Source organism: Ctenopharyngodon idella, chromosome 11 (genome assembly GCF_019924925.1).
Source record: "Ctenopharyngodon idella isolate HZGC_01 chromosome 11, HZGC01, whole genome shotgun sequence".
In the NCBI taxonomy this organism is placed as follows: domain Eukaryota; kingdom Metazoa; phylum Chordata; class Actinopteri; order Cypriniformes; family Xenocyprididae; genus Ctenopharyngodon; species Ctenopharyngodon idella.
Window position 1 is genome coordinate 5334122 of NC_067230.1, and position 25633 is coordinate 5359754.

The 25633-nt window shown below is 37.4% G+C and overlaps 1 protein-coding gene across 3 annotated transcripts in view; it reads left to right on the plus strand.

Moving 5' to 3' along the window:
* si:ch211-51h4.2 (uncharacterized) overlaps positions 1-25633 on the plus strand; it is a 137880-nt gene that overhangs the window by 78412 nt on the left and 33835 nt on the right. For all 3 annotated transcript variants that reach the window (XM_051912169.1, XM_051912168.1, XM_051912170.1), the window contains exons 12-13: positions 6860-7000; positions 12485-12527. In XM_051912169.1, coding sequence (XP_051768129.1) covers positions 6860-7000; positions 12485-12527 — 184 coding nt within the window. The remainder of the gene's footprint in view (positions 1-6859; positions 7001-12484; positions 12528-25633) is intronic.

Genomic DNA, 25633 nt, shown 5'->3' on the forward strand with positions numbered 1-25633 from the left:
CATATCAAACTGCCAAACTCACATGAACTATTGAAGTTTCAAAACACTTATGACGTATCGAAGACTCATTTACTGAAATCATGTGATTTTGGCGCTCTGAACCACAGATTCGAAACAAAAGATTTGTAAAGCTTCAAAGCTTCATGAAGCAGTGTTTTGAAATCACCCATCACTAGATATTGTGGAATAAAGTCGCTATTTTGTTATATTTGGTGCACAAAAAGTATTCTCGTCGCTTCATAATATTAAGGTTGGACCACTGTAGTCACATGAACTGTTTTAAATGTGTTTTTAGTAGCTTTCTGGGCATTGAAAAAGGGAGTGTTATTGCTGGCGATGCAGGCTTCACTGAGCCATCGGATTTTATGAAAAATACCTTAATTTGTGTTCCGAAGATGAACGAAGGTCTTTCAGGTGTGGAACAACATGAGGGTGAGTAATAAATGACATAATTTTCATTTTTGAGTTTACTAACCCTTTAATAAATTATATTGAGCAAAATAAGCAAGCTGACTTTAAGTACAATGTATATCTTTTATTTTGAATATATACAAATGTCATTTACATATTTTAGTTTGTCAAGAGATTTTAAGCGCCGTTTTTTAAGAGTGCGCATGTGCGTACATGCTCTGGTATGCAAGAACAAGCCTATGATTGAACGTACAAATAAAGCAAAATAACTGAGAAAAAGGATAATTATTCCTTAGATTCCATGTCTGTAATTAATAGCAAAAAATCTAGCATTAATTTGATCTCAAATGGATTTAAAGAAGTAATTACTCCACCACCTGCGCGACATCATTCACCAACGTGGCTGAACGATGGTTTGTGACAGTATGGTTTCGGGAAACAGTCGTGACTAGCTAGTTGATTTGTTCAACAATGCATCATACTATGGTAGTGAAGCAGCGAGTTACGTCATTGTACGGGAAATAAAATGATCAGTTTGTTTTTGTTTACAGGGTTCCCACGGATCCTTAAGTCTTAAATTAGATTTTTAAAATTTTAAAAAGTCTTAAATTTTAGATGACAATTTGACTTAGACACATCTAAATCATTTACCAAATTAAAACTATCTAATTAGCGTACATATTATTTTTATTTTATTTTTCTTTGTGGATTTGCTTGTTCACGTGACAATTTGTGGGTTTCGCGGCATTTACGACGGCGTATAACGTAGGCTACTGTCTCCTGCGCACGAAAGGAAGAGAAAGCAGAAGAAAATGGGTAAATGTCAGTTCAGTAACAGTTGTTCATTCTTTATTTTCGTAGGGGTGTGTGATAAGTATGATGTCTATGATGATATCGTAAATATGTTTTAACGATCACGTGTGAGCTGACATTGAGTTTGTCACTCACGCTTTCATTGCATGATGTATGCAGTTATATCCCCTCAAAATTCAAGAGACATGGGCATTTTTGCCCCGATGAGTTTTTGTCTCATAATTATATCATATGATATGATGTAGTTATACAATATCACACGAGCAAGAGTGCTGTTTTCCTAAAATCAGAATGATTGCAAATGTGATATTTATTTTATACAACAGTTAAATGAACAATAAGTTAACATTGTGAGTTACATTTTAAACACAATATTGTCAATATTGTTTGTTTTTTTTCTTCATTTCGCCAATGAAAATTTAAAAATGAAGAACAGCAGAACAGTCTCCGACTCTCCGTGCAACAGACAGACAATCTTGCTTGGTTTCTGAATGAATCAGTCGTTTGAACAAATCAGTTGAATGAATGACTCACTCATTAAGACAGTGACTTGCTGCCCCCTACTGGCAGTTCAGTTGTTTTAAAGTACATTTTAATTAAAAAGTTAAAATAATTTCATATTTAAATATTAAATTAAATTTATGTAGACAAATTGTAAATGCTGTGTAATGCCACTTCTCATGCCGCTTCTGTGTCACCTCTGCATTGCAAAGATGGATTTTGTTGATAATGATTTCATTTGATTAGTAACAGCCCTATACTGTGCTGTTATTCTAATAGAATTTAATTTGAATGTTAGAATTTGACCTAAAAGGTGATGAATACATCTAGTAAGTTTAGAAAAATGCCATTATGTAGGTAAAAATGCCCCTGGAAATCAATATAAGGTGGCACATACTGCTTTTGAAACGACTTTAAAAATATCAACATAAAATTTGTCAATATTGCACACCCCTAATGTATAATATTAATTTTTATTTCTTCAGGTCTTAAAAAGGTCTTAAAAAGCCTTAAATTTGACTTTAAAAAATGTGCAGCAACCCGGTGTTTGTTAGTGTATAGCACACGTACATCAAAGAGACGTCTATTTAATGTCTGCATTTACATCTGCATGTTTTTTTTTTTTGTTTTTTTGTTTTTTTTGTTTGCTCATCTGCAATATGTCTCTAGGACGTTTCCTCTCAGATGTTAAATCAACATTAAGAAAGTCTTCAAGATGTTTATGATTTAGAGTTTATGTAAAACTGCTTTTTCTAAGATGTTTCTCAGATGTTTACATGCAACAGATGTTTTCCAGATTAATTGCTCTTTATCAGACATCATAAAGACATACTTGTGCTATCTAGCAGCATGCTATTATCAAAACAATGGCTTATTTATTGTTTGCAACAATGCTGGACAACATTTATGATGTCAGATTTTATTTGTGATCTGAAATTTGTTATTGGAAACAAATTTGGTCTTTTTTCATTCTAGTAGATACCATGTTTTTGCATGGACATTGCTAATGTTGCTCTAACAGAAATCAGTTGTGAGTCGAGTCTCCCGTGTGCTTTGTGTGAGGAGCATTATTTGTGGTGCACATGTAGTGTGTTCCAAAACAGTCACGTACAATATATGTTTGTCAGTTAGTACAGTCGACTAGACAGTAGATAGTGAGGCAGCTCTCTAGTTTTCGGAACAGAGCAGTCAAAGAGAATAAGCATGCTTGTGTGTGTGAGAAAGAGAGAGAGGACCCTTGTGGGCCAATCTCATCTGTCACAGCCAAGCTTCATCATTAATATGCAACAGCAGCCTGCTGATGCTTGGCATTGACCCATTTTCTCGCTGAAATATCACCGCAAGGTTCACGGTGTGAGAGAGATGCAGACCTGCACATAATCGGCTTTGCGTGGAACACCCAGGTAAAGGGGGGTCTGCTTAAAAACACAAGCACTCATTCTGGGATAATGACTTCCTCAGTGTCCGGCACACTTTTGATTATGAGAGCTACAGGAGTTCAGAATTATTCGTCCATCCTCCAAAACTGATAACAACAAAATCCAAAGTCATTACACATTTAAACCAGGTCCCCCCTGCCACAAACGTGACCAGCATATGAAATGTGCTAATAGCAGGAAGTCACATGATGGAACATAACTGCAGTAGTATTCATGAGATTCACAGATAGTAAGAAGGGAGGGTGCATGAGATTTGGTGCATATGTAAAATGTCAAGATGGTAGTATTCACATGTTAATATAATCCTTAAGTGGAAAGAGGATGGGCAGATTTGGCTTGTGCCCTATGATGGAGGTGCTCAAGAATGCTTAAAAATGTAATGCTGGTGGGGTGGAGGGATGCTGCATGAGTTGTCACAGGAGCGATCCTATGCAAGCAACCGATTATATATGCGTGCACCTGTGTTGCAATTGGCATGAACACGCTCCTCCCAAACCTTATTATATCCTGAAAATATGTTGGATGCACATGCTGATTAAGCACAGAGCTTTTTCTGAAGAGTGTGTTGAGTACTTCAGCATTAATTATCAACTCATTTGAGAGAAATATGTTCTATCTGCTGTTTAAATGAGTACGGTTGGCTGTAGAGACTTGTCTTCCTGTATGATGTATGGAATTGTTTTTCTTCCACTAGCATTTTAATATCTTTTTTATTATATATATATATATACAGGTGCTGGTCGTATAATTAGAATATCATCAAAAAGTTCATTTTTTTATTATAAATTATTTTTAAAAATGAAACTTTCATATATTCTAGATTCCCTACATGTAAAGTAAAACATTTCAAAAGTTTTTTTTTTTAATTTTGATGATTAGAGCGTACAGCTCATGAAAGTCCAAAATCCAGTATTTCAAAATATTAGAATATTTCCTAAGATCAATCAAAAAATGGATTTGCAAAACAGAAAAGGTCAAGTTCTTTAAAGTATGTTCTTTTGTGCACTCAATACTTGATCGGCAGGACATATTACAGCAAATGACTTGTTCCTAGCACAAATTACTGCATCAGTGAAGTGTGGCATGGAAGTGATCAGCCTGTGGCACTGCTGAGGCACTATTGAGCCTTCAGATCATCTGTATATTGTTGGATCGACTGTTTCTCATCTTTCTCTTGAAAATATCCCATAGATTCAGGTCAGGCATATTGGCTGGCCAATAAAGCACAGTAATATCATGGTCAGCAAACCACTTGGAAGTGGTTTTTGCACTGTGGGCAGGTGCTAAAGTCCTGCTGGAAAAGGAAATCAGCATCTCCATAAAGCTTGTCAGCAGATGGAAGCATAAAGTGCTCCAAAATCTCCTGGAAGATGGCTGCATTGACTTTGCACTTGATAAAACACTATGGACCAACACCAGCAGACGTCACGGCACCCCCAAATCATTATTGACTTCAGAAACTTCACACTAGACTTCAAGCAGCTTGGATTCTGTGCCTCTCCAGTCTTCCTTCAGACTCTGGGACCATGATTTCAACATGAAATGCAAAATTTTCTTTTATCTGAAAAGAGGACTTTCGGCCACTGTTCACTGTCCAGTTCTTTTTCTCCTTAGCCCAGGTAAGATGCTTCTGACGTTGTCTCTGGTTCAGAAGTGGCTTGGTAGTCCTTTTCCTGAAGATGTCTGAGTGTGGTGACTCTTGATGCGCTGACTCCGGCTTCATTCTACTCATTGTGAAGCTCTCCCAAGTGTTTGAATCGGCTTTACTTGACAGTATTCTCAAGCTTGCGGTCATCCCTGTTGCTTGTGCACCTTTGCCTACCCAATTTCTTCCTTCCAGTCAACTTTGCATTTAATATGCTTTGATACATCACTCTGTAAACAGCCACCCCATTCAGTAATGACCTTCTGTGACTTACTCTCTTTGTGGAGGGTGTCAATGATTGTCTCCTGGACCATTGCCAAGTCAGCAGTCTTCCCCATTAGTGTGGTTTCAAAGAACAAAAGATACCCGGAATTTATACTGTAGGGATGGTCATTTAATGAAACTCAAATGTAAATATTCTAATATTTTGAGATACTGGATTTTGGACTTTCATTAGCTGTACGCTCTAATCAACAAATTAAAAAAAAAAAACCTTTTGAAATGTTTTACTTTACATGTAGGGAATCTAGAATATATGAAAGTTTCATTTTTTTAAATAATTTACAATAAAAAAATGAACTTTTTTACGATATTCTAATTATATGACCAGCACCTGTATATATATATATATGATAATATTTTTTTTTTGTAAGAAGTCTCTTTTACTTATCAAGGCTGTATTTATTTGAACAAAATAAATAATAAATAAGTTGTGAATACTACATAATAAATAAGTTGTGAAATATTGCAATTTAAAATTGTAATTTTAATATATTTTAAATGTAATTTATTCCTGTGATGGCAAAGCTGAATTTTCAGCATCATTACTCCAGTCTTCAGTGTCACATGATCCTTAAGAAATCATTCTAATATGCTGATTTGGTGCTCAAAATCATGTTTATTACCATTATTATTACCAACGTTAAAAAACAGTTATGCTGCTTAGAACTTTTGTGGAAACTGTGATACATTTTGTTTTCCAAACTTTTTTTCAGGATTCTATGATGAATAGATTTTTTGTGACATTATAAATGTCTTTACTGTCATTTATCAATTTAATGCACCCTTGCTGAATAAAAGTTTTAATTTCCTTTCCAAAAAACTAAGTGAAGAGTATACAGTAAGAGGATTGTTTGTGTATGTAGTATATGTATTTTATAGTGATTGTTTTTTGTGCTAGTATATTGACATTTAAATGATTAGTTCACTTTCAAATGAAAATTAGCCCAAGCTTTACTTACCCTCAAGCCATCCTAGGTGTATATGACTTTCTGATGAACACAATTGGAGAAATATTAATAAATATCCTGACGCTTTATAATGGCAGTGAACAGGACCAACAAGTATGAGCTGAAGAAAGTGCATCCATCCACATCCATCCATCATAAACGTGTACTCCACACGGCTCCAGGGGGTTAATAAAGACCTTCTGAGGTGAAGCGATGCATTTGTGTGTTAAAAAAAAAAAAAATCCATATTTAACAAGTTATGAAGTAAAATATCTAGGATTGAAGAAAGTGTAAAACTCTTGCCGCTCAAAAAGCTTACACTACGTCCTACGCCTTCCCTATTCAACTTACAGAAAAAGTGTAACTGACGCAATGGCAGTTTACACTTTCTTCGTAACTTGAATACGGAAGGCGGTCTGTGTAAGCTAGATATTTTACTTTATAACTTGTTAAATATGTATTTTTTCTTTTTTCTTTTTTTTTTACACAAACGCATCGCTTCACCTTTATAAACCCTCCGGAGCTGTGTGGAATATGTTTATGATGGATGGATGTGGATGGAGATACTTTCTTCAGGTCATACTCGTGAACCCTGTTCACTGTCATAATAAAGCTCGGATGTGTCAGGATATTTACTAAAATATCTCCGATTGTCTTCTAGGATCATGCATGTGATAATTAATATTTTATGTTGTCACTTTAATATAACATATATTTATGTTGTATTATTTATATTATGTACTGTATGCATCAAAATCCACCTTTTGTCTTTCTCTCTCTCTCTCTGTCTCTCTCTCCCTCTCTCTCTCCCTCACTTGCAGGTGTTGGGCAGTTTTAGAGATTGTTCCCCAGATGGCCGTGGAGTCAGTGCTGGAGGAGAAACTCTTAAATAGGAGCGCAGGACAAACAGAGGCGACTCATCCAGTGCACACATTTATCTACTCCAACATCTCCCTCGAGGAGTGAGTGCATACATGCACACGAACATACAAACATTATATGCTCATGCATTGAGGTTATTGTACAATGTCTCTGGAGATGTGATTCTCACATGTTGCTGTCATGATTGCCTTAGTGTACCAGGTGCTGTTTTTCATGGGCCAAAGTCTTTTTTTAACAAATGCCAGTTCTAGTTTCTCTGAGAAAATCTTCTCAAACATCTGAGGTTGGCTGTGCCACTTTAGTTTTACTCAGTGAGATGTGGTATTCTGCTGTTATACATCTGCGTTTAAAAGCACATCTTCTCCCTGTAATGCAAGATGGCAGATAACGAATTAGAGCGCGTTCGGTTCCAGTCACGAAGAATTACAGCTCAATAAAACAAGTCACACAATGAATGACAACGCAAGTCAGACTGAATGCGAACATCGCTCACGCTCTTTTAATCGTTGTCTCCTTGGCTTCATCTGTGACGGGGGAAATGGAGAACATCCTCGGCAGGAGTCTTTTTTTAGAGATTCATACATTACAGTACTTGTTTATGTATGAGGCTTGTATTAATATTTAAATGAGCTCCGTTCGGATGGGTGTCATGTGTAATACAACCAGATAGATTTCTGGCCCTAATGATTCAGAGTTGTTTGTGTGACGGTGGATAGAGTAGCATGATTATACACGTCAGTCAGCGCAGAGACGGTTTCATTGCTCCCAGATGCTTCCTCATGCAGCCATTTTCACCCCGGCACACACCTCGAGTCATGCGCCGAGTGTCGTATGATTGACTAAGCAGCACTTAAGCAGGTGAGGACCCTGTAAATAAGCTTTTCCCTCAGAAATGATCTCGTTTTAGGCCCCTCCCTCCATCTTGAGCCCTCTGCGGATGGATTCTGCCACCTGGAGATTGCAGAGTTCTGCTTTCCGCATCCCCTCCCATCCGGTGTTTATATCAGTCAGGTTTGTTGAGGTAATCCGGCCAGCTCCAAACTAGCGGAAAGATGGAGTTAGGGAAATGGATTTCTGGAATAGAATGAAAGTGTGTTTTGGCCGTACGTGCTACTCAGACGTAACTCTGTCGGGATTCATTGAGCCGCATAACTCAGTTCACTCATCTGTTGTGTTTTTTGTCTAGTGAAGCTTTACTAGACTGCAATTTTGCTTAAGGTCTTCCTACTCTGTAATTTACTTTGAAAGCCATTGTTGGCACTCTTAAAATAATTGGTGAACACTAACACTATTTGAACTATTCAAACAGTATCTAAAGGTGATGCATCAGCCGTAATTTAGAAAACACAACATCAAGGGGAAAATTGAAGGCTTGCTCTTAAACACGCCCACCACTTGATTTTTTTTCCACACAAAATATTTCCTTTATGTTCGCAGTGAAACAGATTTTCATGTCAGTATTTTGACAGTTATTTAATTTAGCTGTCTGCACACCCCTGCTTTTTGAATATGTGAATGTTTTCTTAATGATGACAGGTGTCGGCGGTAGTTATGAGAGGGAATGATAGGACTCTGAGTGAGAGATCCGCAGAACAACAGTGGCCCCTGGAGGTTAAAACATGTACTGCACGAGCCTGGTCTGCTTAAGCTTCATTATCGGGTGCATAAGTACCTTGAAAATAAAATCTGCTGAACTTCACAGCTAACGTGATCAATGTTGTAAAGTATTGCTTGCATGTAAGTATGTTGTTATTGCTTATTGCTTGCATTAAGCACATAGTATAAGATGCATCTGTGGATGCATGTCATCTAACTTGCAATTACACATAAATCAATGTGTAGCTGCTTGTTTATGGGTTTCGAGTGCTTGTTTATGACTTTATCCCTGAATAAGTACCTTATTCATCATCTGTCTTTCTTTACTGTGGCCGTATCCCCTTCTTTTGCTTTCTCTCTTGCTGTCATTCTCACTCTCAGCACCAAAGCTACAACTCACTAATGAGTAAAAGCCTCCCCTCAGGGCTGCCATGTGTAGTGAGATTCTCTAGAGACTCTCCAAAAGCTGTAGTGGTAGATTTCATCTCATGATATGCTTCACATTCAGTTTAGGCTTTCATTTGCCCATTCGATTCAATTAGCTGTTTCACATAGTCCCCTAACAGCAGAACGGTCTGTGCGTTTGACTCCTTTGCCTTATTCAAATGTGCACACAGTTCTCTAGGTTTTTGCCTGCACCACAGAAATGTCACAAAGACCTGGGGACAATGTGGTCCACACCTGGGTGTGAGGACACAAGGGATTTCGGTGGGAAATGTGGGGCATTCTGTCTCCTGGCAGAACTGTTGAAGTTTTTGAAAAATGGAGGTCAGAAACGAAACATTTCACACGATCCTTTGGCTGCAGAGTGGAGGACTCCGGGGGAGTGGGAAGAAAGAAATAATTAAAGCCAAGAGAAATTCATTTGCGCCACAGTTACAGAGAATGTCATTTCCACTGCATTATGCGTCTCTTTTACAAAAGCCGGGGTTAAATATTTTAAAGGCCTGACTGGCTCTCATCCGGCAGCCTCCATTATTGAAACCGAAATATTCTTAAGCAGGCAGAGGCATTACCCTTACAGCTAGAGGGTCAGCCTGCCTCAGATGTTGCCTTTAAAAGGCCTTGTGTTTGATAACCTCTGGATTCATTGATTATATACAGCTGATGGATTCTAAGCACTGACTCAGAGCTTTGCTTTTTCAATTCAATTAAAGCACTATAGTGGAGCTACTCAATATTTCTTCCACGCAGGCGATTATATTGTCAGTCGTGCGATTGATTTGTCTACAGTCGTTAAGATTTTTTTACAACTGGAGCAGAGGTATTTTCTATAATTATTTATTATATTTGTCTGAATTTGATAATGCCATTGTTCGTATTGATCTGCTGTCCTTACCCTGGTTGTTATATACGTGTGTGCCAGTTTATGTAGTCGATGGACTTAAGGATGTATCGGGTGATTAAAAGGGTATTAATAAAATACACAATTAAAGGATGTATTAAGCAACTTGCGCTCACCTTTTTAGCTAGTTAGCACTACCCTAGTCTCGCGTAGCCAGACCTTCAGACTGACAGCAGAAGGTCTGGACTCTATCACAGCTTTTATTGGTCAAGGACCTCCCAAGAGGACGCCTGACTGACATATAAAGCAACAAATCACAGTTCGTTTTGTTCCGTGTCATGTTTAGGGGCGTGAAAATTTAAAGTCGATGTCCCTACAATAACACACCGCCATGCATCTAATAAATTATTCATTCAAGAACATTGTGCAAGTTTACTGCAACAATGGAGCCGCGAACTTTACATACTTTTGAAAATCCAGCGTTTAGTTGATCCTGACAAGCGCTCATTGTCACATTCGTAAACACGATGACGTTCTTCTTCCACGAGGGGGTTTAACGTCACAGCATTTGTTTCCAGGCGGACTATTAAAGAACGCGACACACGCACCTCCCGGACATCCTGTAGAATTCAACCAACCAGATGATGACTTGGAAAATCCTGAAGTGTTTCCAGTTAAGTGTGCCATATGCATCAGACGTTCAGCCAACGGTCCGTGGGTGTGATGTCTGAGGCTGAGACTAGCACTACCCATAATTTTCTCCACTTGTGCCCATTATTAGCTTTGTATTTTGATTTGTATTTTTAAGGTTTGAGAGTGTAGTCATGTTTAACATTTATTTAATCCTTCGAAATTAGTGTGCAGCAGAAGTCACAGAACAGAGCGAAATGTTATTTCATATGAAGTAGATGAGTAAGATACAAAGTTCTGTCATGAAACTGGTGGGCGCAAGCTAATAGTTCCTTTAACTCAATCTGCTCTTAATCACATCGTTATATATAGGGCACAGCTGATTGGTTCCTGCTGTCTCAGTAGCCAGTGAGCTTGCATGCTCAACCTTCAAAATACTTAGCATTGCCTTAACGCTTTCTGAAACCCTCTACCTTCCCCAGCTTCACCTGTATAGATCTGCTATGGGTAATTCATGTACGCTATATTGTACAGCAAAAGCATCTCTTACTTGCTCACAGCAGCGTGTTGTGTATGTATTGGAAGTAGCGAGTGCCGTACTTGCTCTGCAGCAGCAGCAATAACCTACAGCAGCAGCAGTGTACAAACACACCAACATTGTCATACCCATTAACACTCCGAGAGTTGTCATGGCAGAACTGCATTTATTAAATGCGACTGAAAACATAATGTCATTGTATGTTGAAGACATAATGTCATTTGAATACAATAGAGTTAAAATATTAATGCCACGATTTTATAAATATTGCTTGACATTGCTGTCAACATCAATATAGTACGTTGCAGTGTCTACGGAAACGCAAGTAAATGTTCGTGTGGTAGAATCACACTATGTAAAAATACATACGAATGCTCATGAGATCACATTGGAAATAGACATGTTTTTATTATTTCTTATTTGTCTTTTAAACTAATTTAGTTTAGTTTTGTTAGTTTTCAATCCTCAATTGTTAATTTAATTTTTTTCATATTTTTCATTTTTTCACATTTAGTAATGTTTAATCATATTAGTGCCTAGTTGCAATTCAGTGGGATTTTTCTTGTTTAATGCAGGCAGGTTGTAAAGGTTTCAAATTTTATAATATATTACATTTTAATTTGTGGTCATTTGAATTTTTTTTTTTTTTTAGTTTGGAGTCAGGTATTATAGACTTCCTTAGGTGTGCCATATGGAAGGAAAGAGCAGTGAGTTTCTATTTTATTATTTGACATGTATCGCCCCTTTGGTTGAAGTTGAAACATGTCTGAGATGAAGTGAAAGCAGTAAGTCAGTTCTGTCCCTCATTGCTGGCCTAAAGCAAAGCACTTGACAAACGATTTTCTGGCCAACGAGGAACAAAACAATGTATTTAAAGGTAGTTCTGCCATTTTTTGCCATGTATGTGGTCAAATCTCTTTCGTTGATTTGCTTTCAGACGTAACCTCCCGGAAGATTTGAACCTGGCCAGACATCAAGTGTTACTGCAGGCTTCCTCTCTCCAAAAGCAGATTAATACCTCTGAAATACAGCCCTCTAGTTACAAAGCCACAAAGAAAAAAGACAAAAAATTATTTGAATTTCAAAGACACAAGGACTGAGCCAAAAGCAAGGACTTTATAAGACACAACACTGAATGAAAATGGAATGGAGAATCAGTCCACACATTCCCAGAGGGGTGACTGTTTGAAAGATCGGAGGTACATTTTACCCTGTGGACCAAACCTAGAAAAGTTTTTAACCAAGGCTTTAACGGATTCACTCCATGCTCCACATGCAACAACCTTTCGGCCTTACCTCGAGGCTTTTGACCGCTTAACTAGAATGTTCTTCAATGTGACTGGAGTAATAAAAGAACTGGATTTTAGTGCCGTAGAGTCAAAGTAGCTCTCATTTGACAGTAATGCACATTACTACACTTATACCACACTTCTAATAGTGTTTCTGATTATATATTAGCAGATTATTTCATTCTTTTTATGCCACTGTTAATTTGAAAATTTTTTTTCTTTGCAGGTCAGAAAAGGCAGGGGAGATTGCGACGATACCACTAACCAAGGTAAATAAAATCATATTCTATTCAGTGTCCAGTGCTTCTCGAATCCAGTTTTACAAACCTTGTAATCCAGTGAGAGTGAAATGGATGAAAATGTCTGTAGTGCTTTGCATGTATGACAGGCCAAGAATAAGTAAATATTAAGATGTTTCTCCTGTGTTTAAGCCATTGACTGTAGGTGCTTTCTGATATCATGTACTCTAAAGTGCTTTTTGACTTTCAAAGTTTCAAAGTTTTATGCTTCTATTGACAGTCACAGCATAGGACTATACTGAGAAAATGCCTTTTGTGTCCCAAGGCAAACAAAATAAATAGTAAATGATAAGTAAATATTAAGATGCTTCTCCTGTGTTTAAGCCATTGAGTGCAGGGGCTTTCTGATATCATGTACTCTAAAGTGCTTTTTGACTTTCAAAATTCAAGTGTTTTGCAAGTAAGAGAGACTTGAGATGCTCTAATCAGATGCTTATGTGATGACTTCATGTCTGAATCACAGATCATTACTGACGTCTGCTGTTGACCAATTGATTTGTTGAAGCTGTGTTTCTTTTTAACTCTCTCTTTAGGATCATTCTATCACCTTACAAGAGAGTAGATCCAAGTCATTTTGATGCTGAACGTCTATATGTAGAGCATGTGAAGCATAAAAACAAACCCGCAGCAGTTTTATATTATATTAACTTAACATTTATATATGATTATGGGTAGTTCATCTAAATATTACAATTCTGTTATTATGCGAATGAATCTTAAAACTGTCAAGAAATGTTCATATTTCACCCATCTGGTATTGTATTTATTTAATTTAAATAATCTCATGATGATTTCCTTTAAATTTAAAAAAAAGTTTATGTATGTTTATACTGTATGTGTGTGTGTGTGTGTATGTATGTATGTATGTATGTATATATATATTTTACAGTACAGAGAATTTGAATTTCTTAATTCAAATTCAATTTTATTCTTTGGATTTGAGGTAAATTGTGTCATGCACACCTCTTGTAGAATTCATGCATTTAAATTTCCTTATTATTTGAAACCACCATGTTATTTGAAGTCCAAAAGCTTATTTTTTCTGTGACAGGAAAGTATTTGTTTATAGTTCATTTTTTTTTATATTTATTTTGCCAAAAAGGACATATGCTTGAGCTTGACAGCCCCTTGTTACTGTAAACTATCGTTAAACAAGTTGCGTAATGATTTAAAAAATGTATAACCAACATGCAGGGTCTAAACAACCGGAGCAGTAAATAATGGCAGAATTTTAATTTGGGGTTGAACTATTTCTTTAAATAATGCAACCAACTAAAAGACACAACCTTACCCTTAGGGAGAAACCCTTCTTGTGTGAACAGTGTTTGGCAATACTGTTGCAACTCAAGTGTGAAAAATCTTTCTGCTGTGTCTCGTGCCTATGGCCGGTACTCTGGAAATGAGCTTAGAGGCAGGAGAGGAATCACAATAATGAATAATGCATGACTAAATATTTTCAAGTGCACTCTTGTATCTTGGCGCTCCTCTTGGTTTGCTTGAGTCTTACCAACCTTGTAATGAGGCTAAATATTTCCATTCCAATCTGTTAGCATACAAAGATCCCAGCCTCAACTCAAGACATTCTCAAAAGCTTCCCATGTAGTGTAGTGGGTAATGTGCACCGTCAGAACAACTGTAGAGTTCAGCTCCATGTCTCTAGCCCAATGCATTCACTTGGCTGCCACAGGTACATCAGCTGGATGTTTGTTTACAGAGTTACTACATTTCCACTTCTCACTGTGCTGTAGCTTCACTGGCTGCTTTCCAAATTAATCTTTCCTATTTGATGGCTGTTATGATTACCTCATTCATATCATTCATTCTCAAAACAGTAGGTTAAAAATGAAATAAACTGAACAGGAATGTATTTATCATCAGCTCCTGCCATAGACGGAGCAGGGCCGCCCTGCCTGAGGAAGGAGGGGGCTCGACAGGGGGTTCATCACCCTAGTTAGTAAACATTGCTCTTTTTATGCTGTCACGTTTGGGTTGGCAGAACACACACTCTTTTGAGGACGTTTTCAAGCTCCGACGTCCCCGCTTTCCCTGTGACATTTGCATTGCACAGAGTGCAACCTTCATGCTTCGCCTCACAGAGATGTGCTGTATTACAAGGAGCCTTTGTGAGGAAAGACTCCAGCTCTACTTGTTATGAAAACATACGAGATCTGTTGTCTGGCTGTTCATGTGCTGGATATCACCTCCAAAGCACCTTCTGTTTACATTAGCATAAATATCTCTTATCAAAGAGTGATATGCAGCCATCTACCCTAAAAAGTGACAGCAAGATACATTACATGAATTAAGAATTCCATTTAATAATGGTTAACTGCAGTGCAAAGTAATAAAAAAACTAAAATGCAACAATATTACTATAAAGGATTAACATACAAAATAAGGGTGGCAAGCAGGGCGGGGTCAAGGGAACGGGCGAACGTTAAACAAAACGAAAGTAAAGTGACAGCCCCTCACGGACGACTGCCACATATAAACATAATAAAACGCAACATAAATGTCCCTCAGGTCCTCTCTCATCTCACACTCATCTCTCCTCCTTTTATCTTTCTGGAGTGCCTCTGTGGGACTCAAGACCAGTGTGGTACGCAGGTGACGCTCAGTAATACTTGTCACCGTCCTCGCTGTGTTCCCACAGCTCTTGGCCCTGTCCTGCTTACCACAGGATGATGTGTGGTTCCCCCTTGATTGAAATCAGGGCTGTCAGAGTACTGGCAACCAGCCGCGGCTCATCTATAAGGGCAGGTTGGGCGTGGCCCACCAAAATATTCATCCAGAACATAGACCTCCATATAAACTGAATCAATAATAAATTGTAAATGTATTCAGCATTCTGCAAATAATATTTTCCAGATTTTCTAAACTATTTTAAGTCATAGGATATATTAAAGCAGGATATATTAAAATGTAACGTATGGCTTCGACAGGCATGTATTACGATACGAAGCAGGGCAGAGGGTGCCTGAGGCCTCACCAGCTCTACAGCACCCCACAATTTTCCAATGTAAATCTGTGGTGAAAAATGGAACTGCAGCACACTCTAATTTAGAGCCACAGACTTTATTCAGAGCAGCGCCATGACAGGTATGAAAGCGAGGCTGTGAGGGATAGACTTACTGTCTTTTCAATGGCATTCACTGTAAATATAGCCTACTGTTATGCGTTTTCTTTGTCAACCGTTTACGTTCACTTAAGACATAACCGGCTGTGTTTACGAGAATTTCTTGACACATTTTTGTGTGTATTTGTCCAAGTTCAAAAAGATGTGGAAAAGAACTTAAATATTGCACTTAAATATTGGTGGCTTTCTGTGTGCATGTTTTAGATGTGTGTGCAGCACAGATAACAGCGCACGAGTCTACTTGTGCTTGAATGGTTTAAAATCACATTAAAATCACTTTTTCTGTACGTGTGCTTTGGATGTGTATGCAGCATGGAAAACAGTGTGCGGGTCTTTTTGCACTTGAAAGGTTTAGTCATTAAAATGCACACAAAGACATTGATGAGGAATCTAAATTTTAATTTTATAACAAATATTTGATTTCTGACCTTAAGTATCCGATTCCAGAATTGGTATAGATTTTTGATTCCTAACCCTAGCTGCGAGTGCATTTCCAGGTGGTTGCTTAATGGCCCAAGTCAAAACAGCCCAAATTAAAGTATATGCTGATGCCTAGATATAGCTCAGCTTTTACTTTCAATGAAAGTCAGTTTTGTTTTTTGTTTTTTTGCCTATTTTATTTTTTCATGAGTGAGAATTCTATCTCACTTAGAAAAATAATAAAACACTTCTGCTCAACAAGTCAAATGATATGAGATATCAATATCATTCATGTATCTGCCTTAGCAAACACCAGCAATAATTACTTGTGATGTTCCTCAATTGTAAGTTGTAAAAACATGAAAAAACATGAAAAAAATGTTGCTATAGAAATTGTAGTCAAAAAAATCATGTTTGTATATTAATTTCACCCTTGGAAATACTGACACTTATCTGGTGACACTTATAAATGTTGCTGACACCAAACTGCATGGTATTTAAAATCTACAGTGTCAGATGACACTTAGTTTATACTAAATTTGCTAAAGTAATCATTAACCAACAGAACAAGGATTTGTTTTTTGTTTTTTTGGTTTTTTGGGGGGTTTTTTAATAAAGAAAGCAACCACCAGGAACATAAACATAATTTTATGTGATCTTTCTACAACAGTTTACTTGACACCCAGCCAGGAGAGAGACGGGTAAATAGAGGAGGTTTTGAAGCATTGAGAGCTCCAGACGAGTGATTGACACGCCCAGTGTGCTCCAACACCCCCCGCACCCCTGCACCCCCACTGTACCAAAGTAGCGTCAGTGCGCTATACAGAGTCTATAATTAGCCCGCCTCTAATCCCTATCATGTGGCGTGTTTATTATACACCACAGAGTGTTTGAGTGTGTGCACTGCTGCAAAACTGCCCTATACTGCGGGGATTCAGTCATAGTACTCACTAGTTAGTGACATGATGGACAGGTGTTTCACCACTCTCTCAGCCAGCAACAGCTGCTTACCTGCAAACCACCTACAGGAGCCCAGCACCAATTAGTTCTGAGGCCTATACCATGAAGCCGGTTTAGGTGGATAGCCAGGTATGTTAATGGGTTGATGTAACATTTTCTGTTTCAGGAATACAGTATCAAAATAATGGCAACTTTGAGCCCCTGCCCCTTTGATCGCAAAAGTGAAAGTGCCCTTTGTGGTTGCATCACGGTGCCCCCGCGTTCCCATTTTTTCCCCCCGGAACGCGATTTCTACCGAGGGAGAACCCACAGCAAAGTCTTTTTTCTTCTCAGGTGTGAATCACAGCATTATTCATGAAGATTCACTCCTCCCGCATACTGTCTTTCTTGACAAAAAGTGTCTTACAAAATTTAAATCAATATATTGTTTTATATGAACGAGTAGGCAGGATAATTTTTACATCATTTTGAAGCAAAAATTCTAGTCTACAACCTCCAATACCCAGAAGTCTTTAGTATTTAGTATTTGTTTTGTGGCCGTATTTCATTGACTTAAGTTTTTTTTTTTTTCAATAACCACGCATAAAGGTTATTCTCTCAAAACGTACGTACATGTTGCTCACATATTATGGTAGCCTAGTTTGTGCTGAATACAGTGTAATGACACTTTTGCCATTAATATGTTTATAAGCAACTGAAAAAAAAACACATGTCAGGGCATGTCAAAACTTCTCCAGGGCCCCAAAAATCCTCAGACTCCAGAGGGTTAATATCAGTCTGTTGGGGGCAATGACAAAGGTACTGAAACCTCTGATTTAGATCACTTGTTTCTGTGAAGGACATGCGCAGTTCATCAGTTCATCAAAGGCACTCTGACACCACTGCATGTTGGTTGATCTAATCCTGTAAATTAATCATTTCCTTTATTTTTTCAGTTTCATTTTATTTTGATTTCAAATAAAAAATCAAATTTTAGAATCAGATCTATCAAATCTATGCTTATATCAAGTCAAAAGTTGATTCAAAATTGGGAATCGAGTACCCCAAGAATCGATATGAATCGAATTGTGAGATTCCAAAAGATATATATTAGGGGTGGGAATCTTTTGGAATCTTGTGATTATATAACAATATAACGAATCTCACGATATATAAAATTTATTTAATAAATTATATATTTAATTAATTTATATATTATTTATTTAACCCTCAACAGTGGATTATCAGTTTATGTTCTTTCATGTATTTATTTATTTATTTTTTTCTTGGAGAATGTTCTCACTTTATTCCACAATTTAGTGACACTATTAAATTGGACAAAAAACAACTCTCACAGCAGCCGATGGCAGCACATTCATCAAGGAGGTGGACGTGTAGGTGGTTACTTAAAATGCAGCACAGATATTCAGATTATTTTTCTCACTTTTAATTGTTACATATTGGGTATGCTCGAATGGTGAAATGAGTCAGAATCAATGACGGTCACACATTGCCTCCCTGGTCAGAACAACTTTCGAGAGCAGAAACGCTGGTACCAAATGACACACAATTATCCTGTGCAGCAGTGTTAATGAACACACTGTTCCATCAGGTCATAAATTAGGGTAATTCATCAGTCCATTGTATAATAATGGGCAGGAGAGATTAGTTTAACCAACAATTAAGTTGTAATTGCTGCATCCAAAATTGTTCACTCATTCACTGTTCCCTATATAGTGAGCACGCATAGTGCATTAAATGAGCGTGGAGTGAACACAATTACTGAGAAAATTCAGATGCTGACATAAATATCCTTAATCATAGCAATACAATAATTTTACTTTGTAAGTATACACTAACGTTTCAAAGTTTGGGGTTGGTACATTTTTTTTTTTTTTTTTTTTTTTTCTTAATGTTTTGAAAGAAGGCTGCATTTATATGATCAAAAATACAGCAAAAGCAGTAATATTGCAAAATATTATTACAACTTAAAATAACTGTTCTATGTTAGTATATTTTAAAATGGAATTTATTCATGTGATGGTAAAGCATCATTACTCCAGTCCTCAGTGTCACATGATCCTTCAGAAATCATTCTAAATATTCTGCTTTGGTGCTAAATACAATAAACATTTCCTATAATTATTAATACTGAAAACAGTTATGCTTGTTAATATTAATGTGGAAACTTTGATGCATTTTTTCAGGATTCTTTGATGAATAGAAAATTAAAGTCACTTTTAATAAATTTAATGCATGCTTGCTGAATAAATGTATTAATTTCTTGAAAAAAAAAAAACTCTTACTGACCCCAATCTTTTGAATCATAATGTTTTTTTTTTTGTGTGTGTTTTTTTATTTTTTATTATTTATTCTTATATATAAAAAAGAGTGCCTATAAAAGAGTGTGCTATGGAGAGGATGTTGTTGTTCACTTAGAAAACAGCCTTTTTTCTCATCTATATGGAGCTGTCACAATTGAACATCTATTAGGACAATTTTGAATCAATTACAGTTCTAACTGCCTTGTCAAAACTTGTTTTACCTTTGCAAATATGCAGCAGTTGCCAGAACCTTTGAACTCTTCATTATATATCGGCTAAAGAGAGTTTGGTTGCCAGAAGATCCTGTGCAGAAGTCAATAACAATCACTAGTTCCTTGAGGTGTTTTGGTTGTTTTTCACTCTGAGAAACTGGTGTTCAAAAACAAGTTCATCCTTCAAGTTGTGCTGAAGGAAGCAAGCATTTTATTCATCTAAAGCTCTAATTGCTACCTGGATCTGACTAACAAAAAGTCAACAGTGGGAAATCCAATAAGCCTTATCGCAGGGATGGGCAACCTCAGTCCTGGAGTGCCGCTGTCCTGCAGAGTTTGGCTCCATCCATAATCAAACACACTTGAACAAGCTAATCAATGTCATCAGGATTACTAAGGCTACAGACAGGTGTTTTTTTTTTTTAATCAGAGTTGGAGCTAAACTCTGCAGGACAGCGGCACTCCAGGACTGACGTTGCCCATCCCTGCCTTATAGTGTAGTTCAACATATCTGAATACCAACATATCTGTTCATGCACTGTTATTAAGTATTAAGTAAGATATTAAGTAACATTCATTACATATTATCAGTATAATATTAGTGTGAAATATTGATCTCACATTTCCAGTGCATATTTCTGATGTCAAGATAAATATAGCCCGGTATCCATCTTTTTTTTTTTCCTCCTCAAGCGTTCTGTCTGATGGTATAATTCAGCCGTTGGAGACTTGACTGTGATGGAAGCCATGAGTCTGCCAATCAGAATGTATTATGAATTCTCTCTGTATTACTCTGGGTCAATATTTGTCAGAACCATTTGAGCACTGCTTAAAACAGCTGAGATCCATTCATTATTCAGAGGTAATGTTGAATGCCAGAGTCCAGGGGAAGACAAAGATGTCAGTTGAAATGGATGGATCTGTGAGACCTGACCTGCCTGCCTTATTATTGGGTTTAAGGTGACAGGGAGAGCAAATATGAATAGACATTGGTAGAGATGAAATATGTGTGAGGGGTCAGATATGGATACGGCGACACCTTTGCACTGGAGACAGATTCAGTGTCAGATAAGAAGCTCAGGCGCCACCGTACAGTATGAGCGAAGAAAAGGTGAACATTTTGGGGGGATGTTCATTATAAGAGGAAGAATGAATCGATAGTGATATTGATCCGAGAAGAAAAAAACAGTTTTGTCCAAGAAAAAATGGTCTAAATCCAACAGCATTGGAAGAAAATAAATCATATTAGAGTTGAGACTGAAGATGAGGCTCCTCTTATTACAATAGGGAATAAAGGAGAGGTAGACTATGAAAATCTATTTTCACAATTATCTTTTTATTATTTATGATGTTTTCTATTAGTTTGGGTTATAAAAATGATTACAGTGCAGGTCCACTCCAGAGACTTAAGTAAAGCACTTGGGCACTGCGGATGATTGACGGTGCAATCGATATTTTCTGCTTTGCAAAGATTATTAGGATCTTTGCACTCCCATTTTTGGAAGTTTTTGTGCCATAATATAGATCAGAATTTTTGCTATAACAAAGATCACCTATTTTCGTCATCTGGTTATTTCCCGAAAGACATTGTCCAAGCTGAAATCCTCACTTCTGAATCAGCTTTGTCCGTCTTTATATTCTGGACTTTATCAAGAGTAAATGGGCACCATGTCTTCAACCTTTCAAAGATGTTAACATCTTCAACCTTAAGAAAACTGAAAAGGCGACTTTTGAAGTCCTTTCCCGAAAGTGAACTTTTGTTCCTTATTCAAAAACGAATCTGCAGAGCACCGGTCTTTTGAAGCAGGTGGTGACTCAGCACTATTTACTTTGGCAGCCTTCATCTTAAGGAATACATTACATCCTTCTCATAGGATGTTATGAGGAACTGCATGTTACGAAACAACGGGTCAGCTGCCCTGAAACCACGGTCTTGTGGACCGGACGTGTTGGACCAACTTTGATGTGCTCATTTGCATGCTGGTTAACAGACAGGCTCTCACAGGCTAATAACAGGTAATGTGCTTGAGTCAGTGCCGGCCAGCTTTGAGATTGATGTAATTTGGGAAGCTTGTCTTTTTTTGAGCTACACAGTATGGGCAAGGATTATGCAGATGAGCCAATGAATCCCTAGAGCTGAAAGCATTGGAAGAGAAAATGATGGCAGCACGGGTACGGCAAGACAGGCGGAGGAGAAACTAACAGCAAACAAAACACGATGGCATTAGGAAGGAGCGGGAGCTGTAACACATTTTTCATTCTTCAGAAAACAGCTGACAGGGCAACCAGATGAACATGTACGTAAAAGAAAGTTGTCAGAGCTGGTCAGTAAAAGCTGACAAGACTGAATTTCCCACTGGAATATCTTGAAACATATTCTGCAAATACACAAAGAGGGGATCCTTGTACTTACAACATGAATCTTCAAATATGTATTTAAATTAAACGTTGTTTTAAGGCTTTATGTGCAATGCCCGGAGTAATATTATTAGTAATACTATTATATCTGCTCAACTTTATACATGAAGTTGAGCAAATATAATATATATATGCTGTTAGTACAGGAATTGCTACAGCCACAACATGCTACTGTGAGCAAGTAAGACACGCTGCTGCTGTACAATATAGCGTACATGAATTACCCATAGCAGATCTATACAGGTGGAGCTGGGGAAGGTGAAGGTTTCTCAAAGCTTGCTGCACTGCTACAGCAAATGCTAAACAAGTATTTGAAGGTTGCACGTAAGCTCATTGGCTACTGATACAGCAGGAACCAATCAGCTGTGCCCTATGGAGAATGATGTGATTGCAAGCAGGTTGTGTTAAGGACCTATTAGCCTGCGCCATCTAGAGTTTTGTGACAGAACTTTGTATATATACACACATTTTTGATTATAAAAAATTAAATTAATAAAAAAAAAATTTTTGTGCATGAATTATATAAATATTGCAATAAATACAATTGAATATGTAATTAAATAATGTTTAATTACAATTATTTAGAGGCGAAACTGTATATACAGTTTTGTCTCATTTTCCCAAAAAAAAAACTCGAGAGGTTTTTCAGATGCTGAGGTAACTTTTCTTGAGATCACACAGCAAAAGATAAAATAATACATGTTCTCTGTGGGCTTCTGTTTGTACCATTATGTAATTGAAATCTCCATAGTGTTCAAGGATGCTCTCTTTCTAGCAAATTAATCAACACTGCATATTTACAAACATTTCTCTCAGCTTCAGTTGTATATAGGGCTGGGCGATATGGCCAAAAAGTCATATTTCGGTATTTTTTGGCTAAATGGCGATATACTGTATATATCTCAGTATTTTCAACATTTTTCTATTTGGATTTAGAAAAAAAAAATCTTTATTTACTTCTTAAAAATCTTAATTTAACATCCTGCCTAATGTTGTTTTTATATTGAAAGCTATTAATACAAATATAATGAATGTAATCATGTAGTCTGGCACACTAATAGGCCTACAGTATGTGCAAAAATTTTACTTTACATTCTAACACTGCAGAAGTTAAATTCACTAGACTAAAAATTAAAATAAAAACAAAAGCACAGACTAATTAGCTATATATATATATATATATATATATATAGTTACATATAGTTACTGCTATCATAAAAATACACTTGTAGGTTTAAAATTCTACATATGGCACAATTATTGTTCAACAACAAACATTTTATCAAAATGTATATTTTAGTCTGAATTATGGCGATCCCATTCTATTGAGCTCCGTCTGTTTGGCACGAATGCGCTCAGCGGCGCTCGTTCACTGAAGTCTATTAAGTTTAGAGAATGAGATTCGCTAGCAGAAGGCTTATCCACTCCTGACAGCACAATGGAAATATTTGTATGACTTTCTAACATTTACAGATGGAGAATATACCTGTGAAATGTAAGTTATGCGCTTAGGAAAACACCACATCACAAAAGCATACAGCGCAAATATCTGTCAGCACATGAATCTGTCCGAGCATCTGACGGGGCAAGCTGCTTTAAACGATAGGCCTACGTGTTAACTATATCTTAATCTTACGAGTTACTTTTAAAGCCCTTAATATTAAGCATTTCTCATGTTTAGGCCAAATTGTATTATGTATTTCCCCCGCAGCAGCACTCTGCGACGTCCACCGCTGTTTCTCAGATGCGCTCGTATGAAACTACTGTATATAGATATAAGCGGTATCGCCTCATTCCGTATCGTATATTAAAAATATATTGGTATATCGTACAAACTCGATATACTGCCCAGCCCTACTTGTATAATTAATAAAAAAAAAAAAATTAAAAAAAAGATGGACTCCTCTGTATGGGGCCCAATCAGAAGTGCATAGGTATGTACTGCTTTAGAGAGAACATTGGTTACGACAATGATGGATTTTTTTTTTTTTTTTTTTACAGTGCTGAATCATTGTTTCTCAATTTAATAGCTGGCTTATCCAACACCATCTAATAAAATGAAATAGTCTAATAAATCCCATGGGGTGGATCACCTATGCCACCAATTCTGTATAATCCTGCTTTTTTTGCTTGCGTTGACAGATAATGCAACCTGCAACGGTGTCCCGCGGCGTACATTCCGGGGGGGAATATACATTTGAAAGGTTTGCTGCGACCACTTTACATTCCCAGCCTGGAACTGGAGCTCCTTAATTCAGAGGCAACCATTGAAGCAGATGATTTTGCTGAGCAACATCAAACAGCATTAGCTGTAGTTGAGACTCTTAATGTAAACATGATAAGTTGGGTGTCAAGAAATATGGGCTCTCCCATTGATCACGGAACAAGTACAGAGATTTCGCTGGGTCTTGACATTCCCAGCACTTCATCAATTATTCAGGCTCTGCTGCAGGCATTTGGGACATGCAGGGCTGTTTAGCATTATGCTGTAACTCTGCGCTCCCAGGTTCTCTGCCAGGACACATGCTCCGTTGTTTCTCTGTGCCTGCCGGAGAAGCTCTGACAGGCTTGCATGTCCACTGAGGGCTACTTACTGTATTTCCATATCACGATTAGTACGTCTGTCTGTCTGTCTATCTATAGAAAGTCAAATAAATAAGTCTAACTTTTTTGAGCTGTATGTACACATTATAACCCTTATCATCAAAGTGAAAATGACATTTTTAATCATTCTAGAGGATTATTAAAAATTGAAAAAGTACAATAACATGGTTGGAAAAGTCATCTGTTCCCTGATTTAATACTTCATAGAGCCACCTTTTGCTTTAATTAATCTTTTTGGATATGTCTGTACTAGCTTTACACACCTAGATTCTGGAATATTTTCCCATTCATCCTTGCAGAATTGCTCAAGTTCAGTCAAATTCTGTAGTGAGCGGCAATGGACTGCTCTCTTTAAGTCCATCCACAGATTGGATGGCCACTCAAGGACATTCACCTTCCTCTCCTTATCCATTGCTTTATTCTCTTGGTGGTGTGTTTAAGATCATTGTCATATTGGAAGGTGAATGACCTGTCCATCTTCTAGCAGAGGGATGCAGATTTTCCTCGAGAATTTGGATGTACTTGGCAGCATCCATTTTCTCTTTAATCCTGAACAATCACCCAGTCCCTGCTGAAGAGAAACACCCCCACAACATAATGCTACCACCACCATGCTTCACAGTAGGTATGGTGTGTTTTGGGTGGTGTGCTGTTTGCTTTTTGCCAACTTACCAATGGCAAGATGCAGCCTGTGGCCAAAACACTGAAATCTGGTCCACTCATTTAACTCGTGGTTATGCACGTCTGTCCCTCTTCGTTCAGATGGCAACTGGATAAACATTCCCTTAGTCCATTGGCAATATTCTGTCCCGTATGGTCTACAGGGAAGCATGTTGTTTGCAGACAGAGAGTTTTCAGCTCAAAGTCATCATTGATAAAATGCACAGTGAAACTAAGACGGTTTGGTTTGGTTGTCCTGCTTGACCACAAGTCTGTTGTTGTGGCATAATATTCCACATTTCTGTCATGACAACTCTCGGAGTGTTTGGCTTGGTAATGGGTATGACAATGTTGATATGTTTG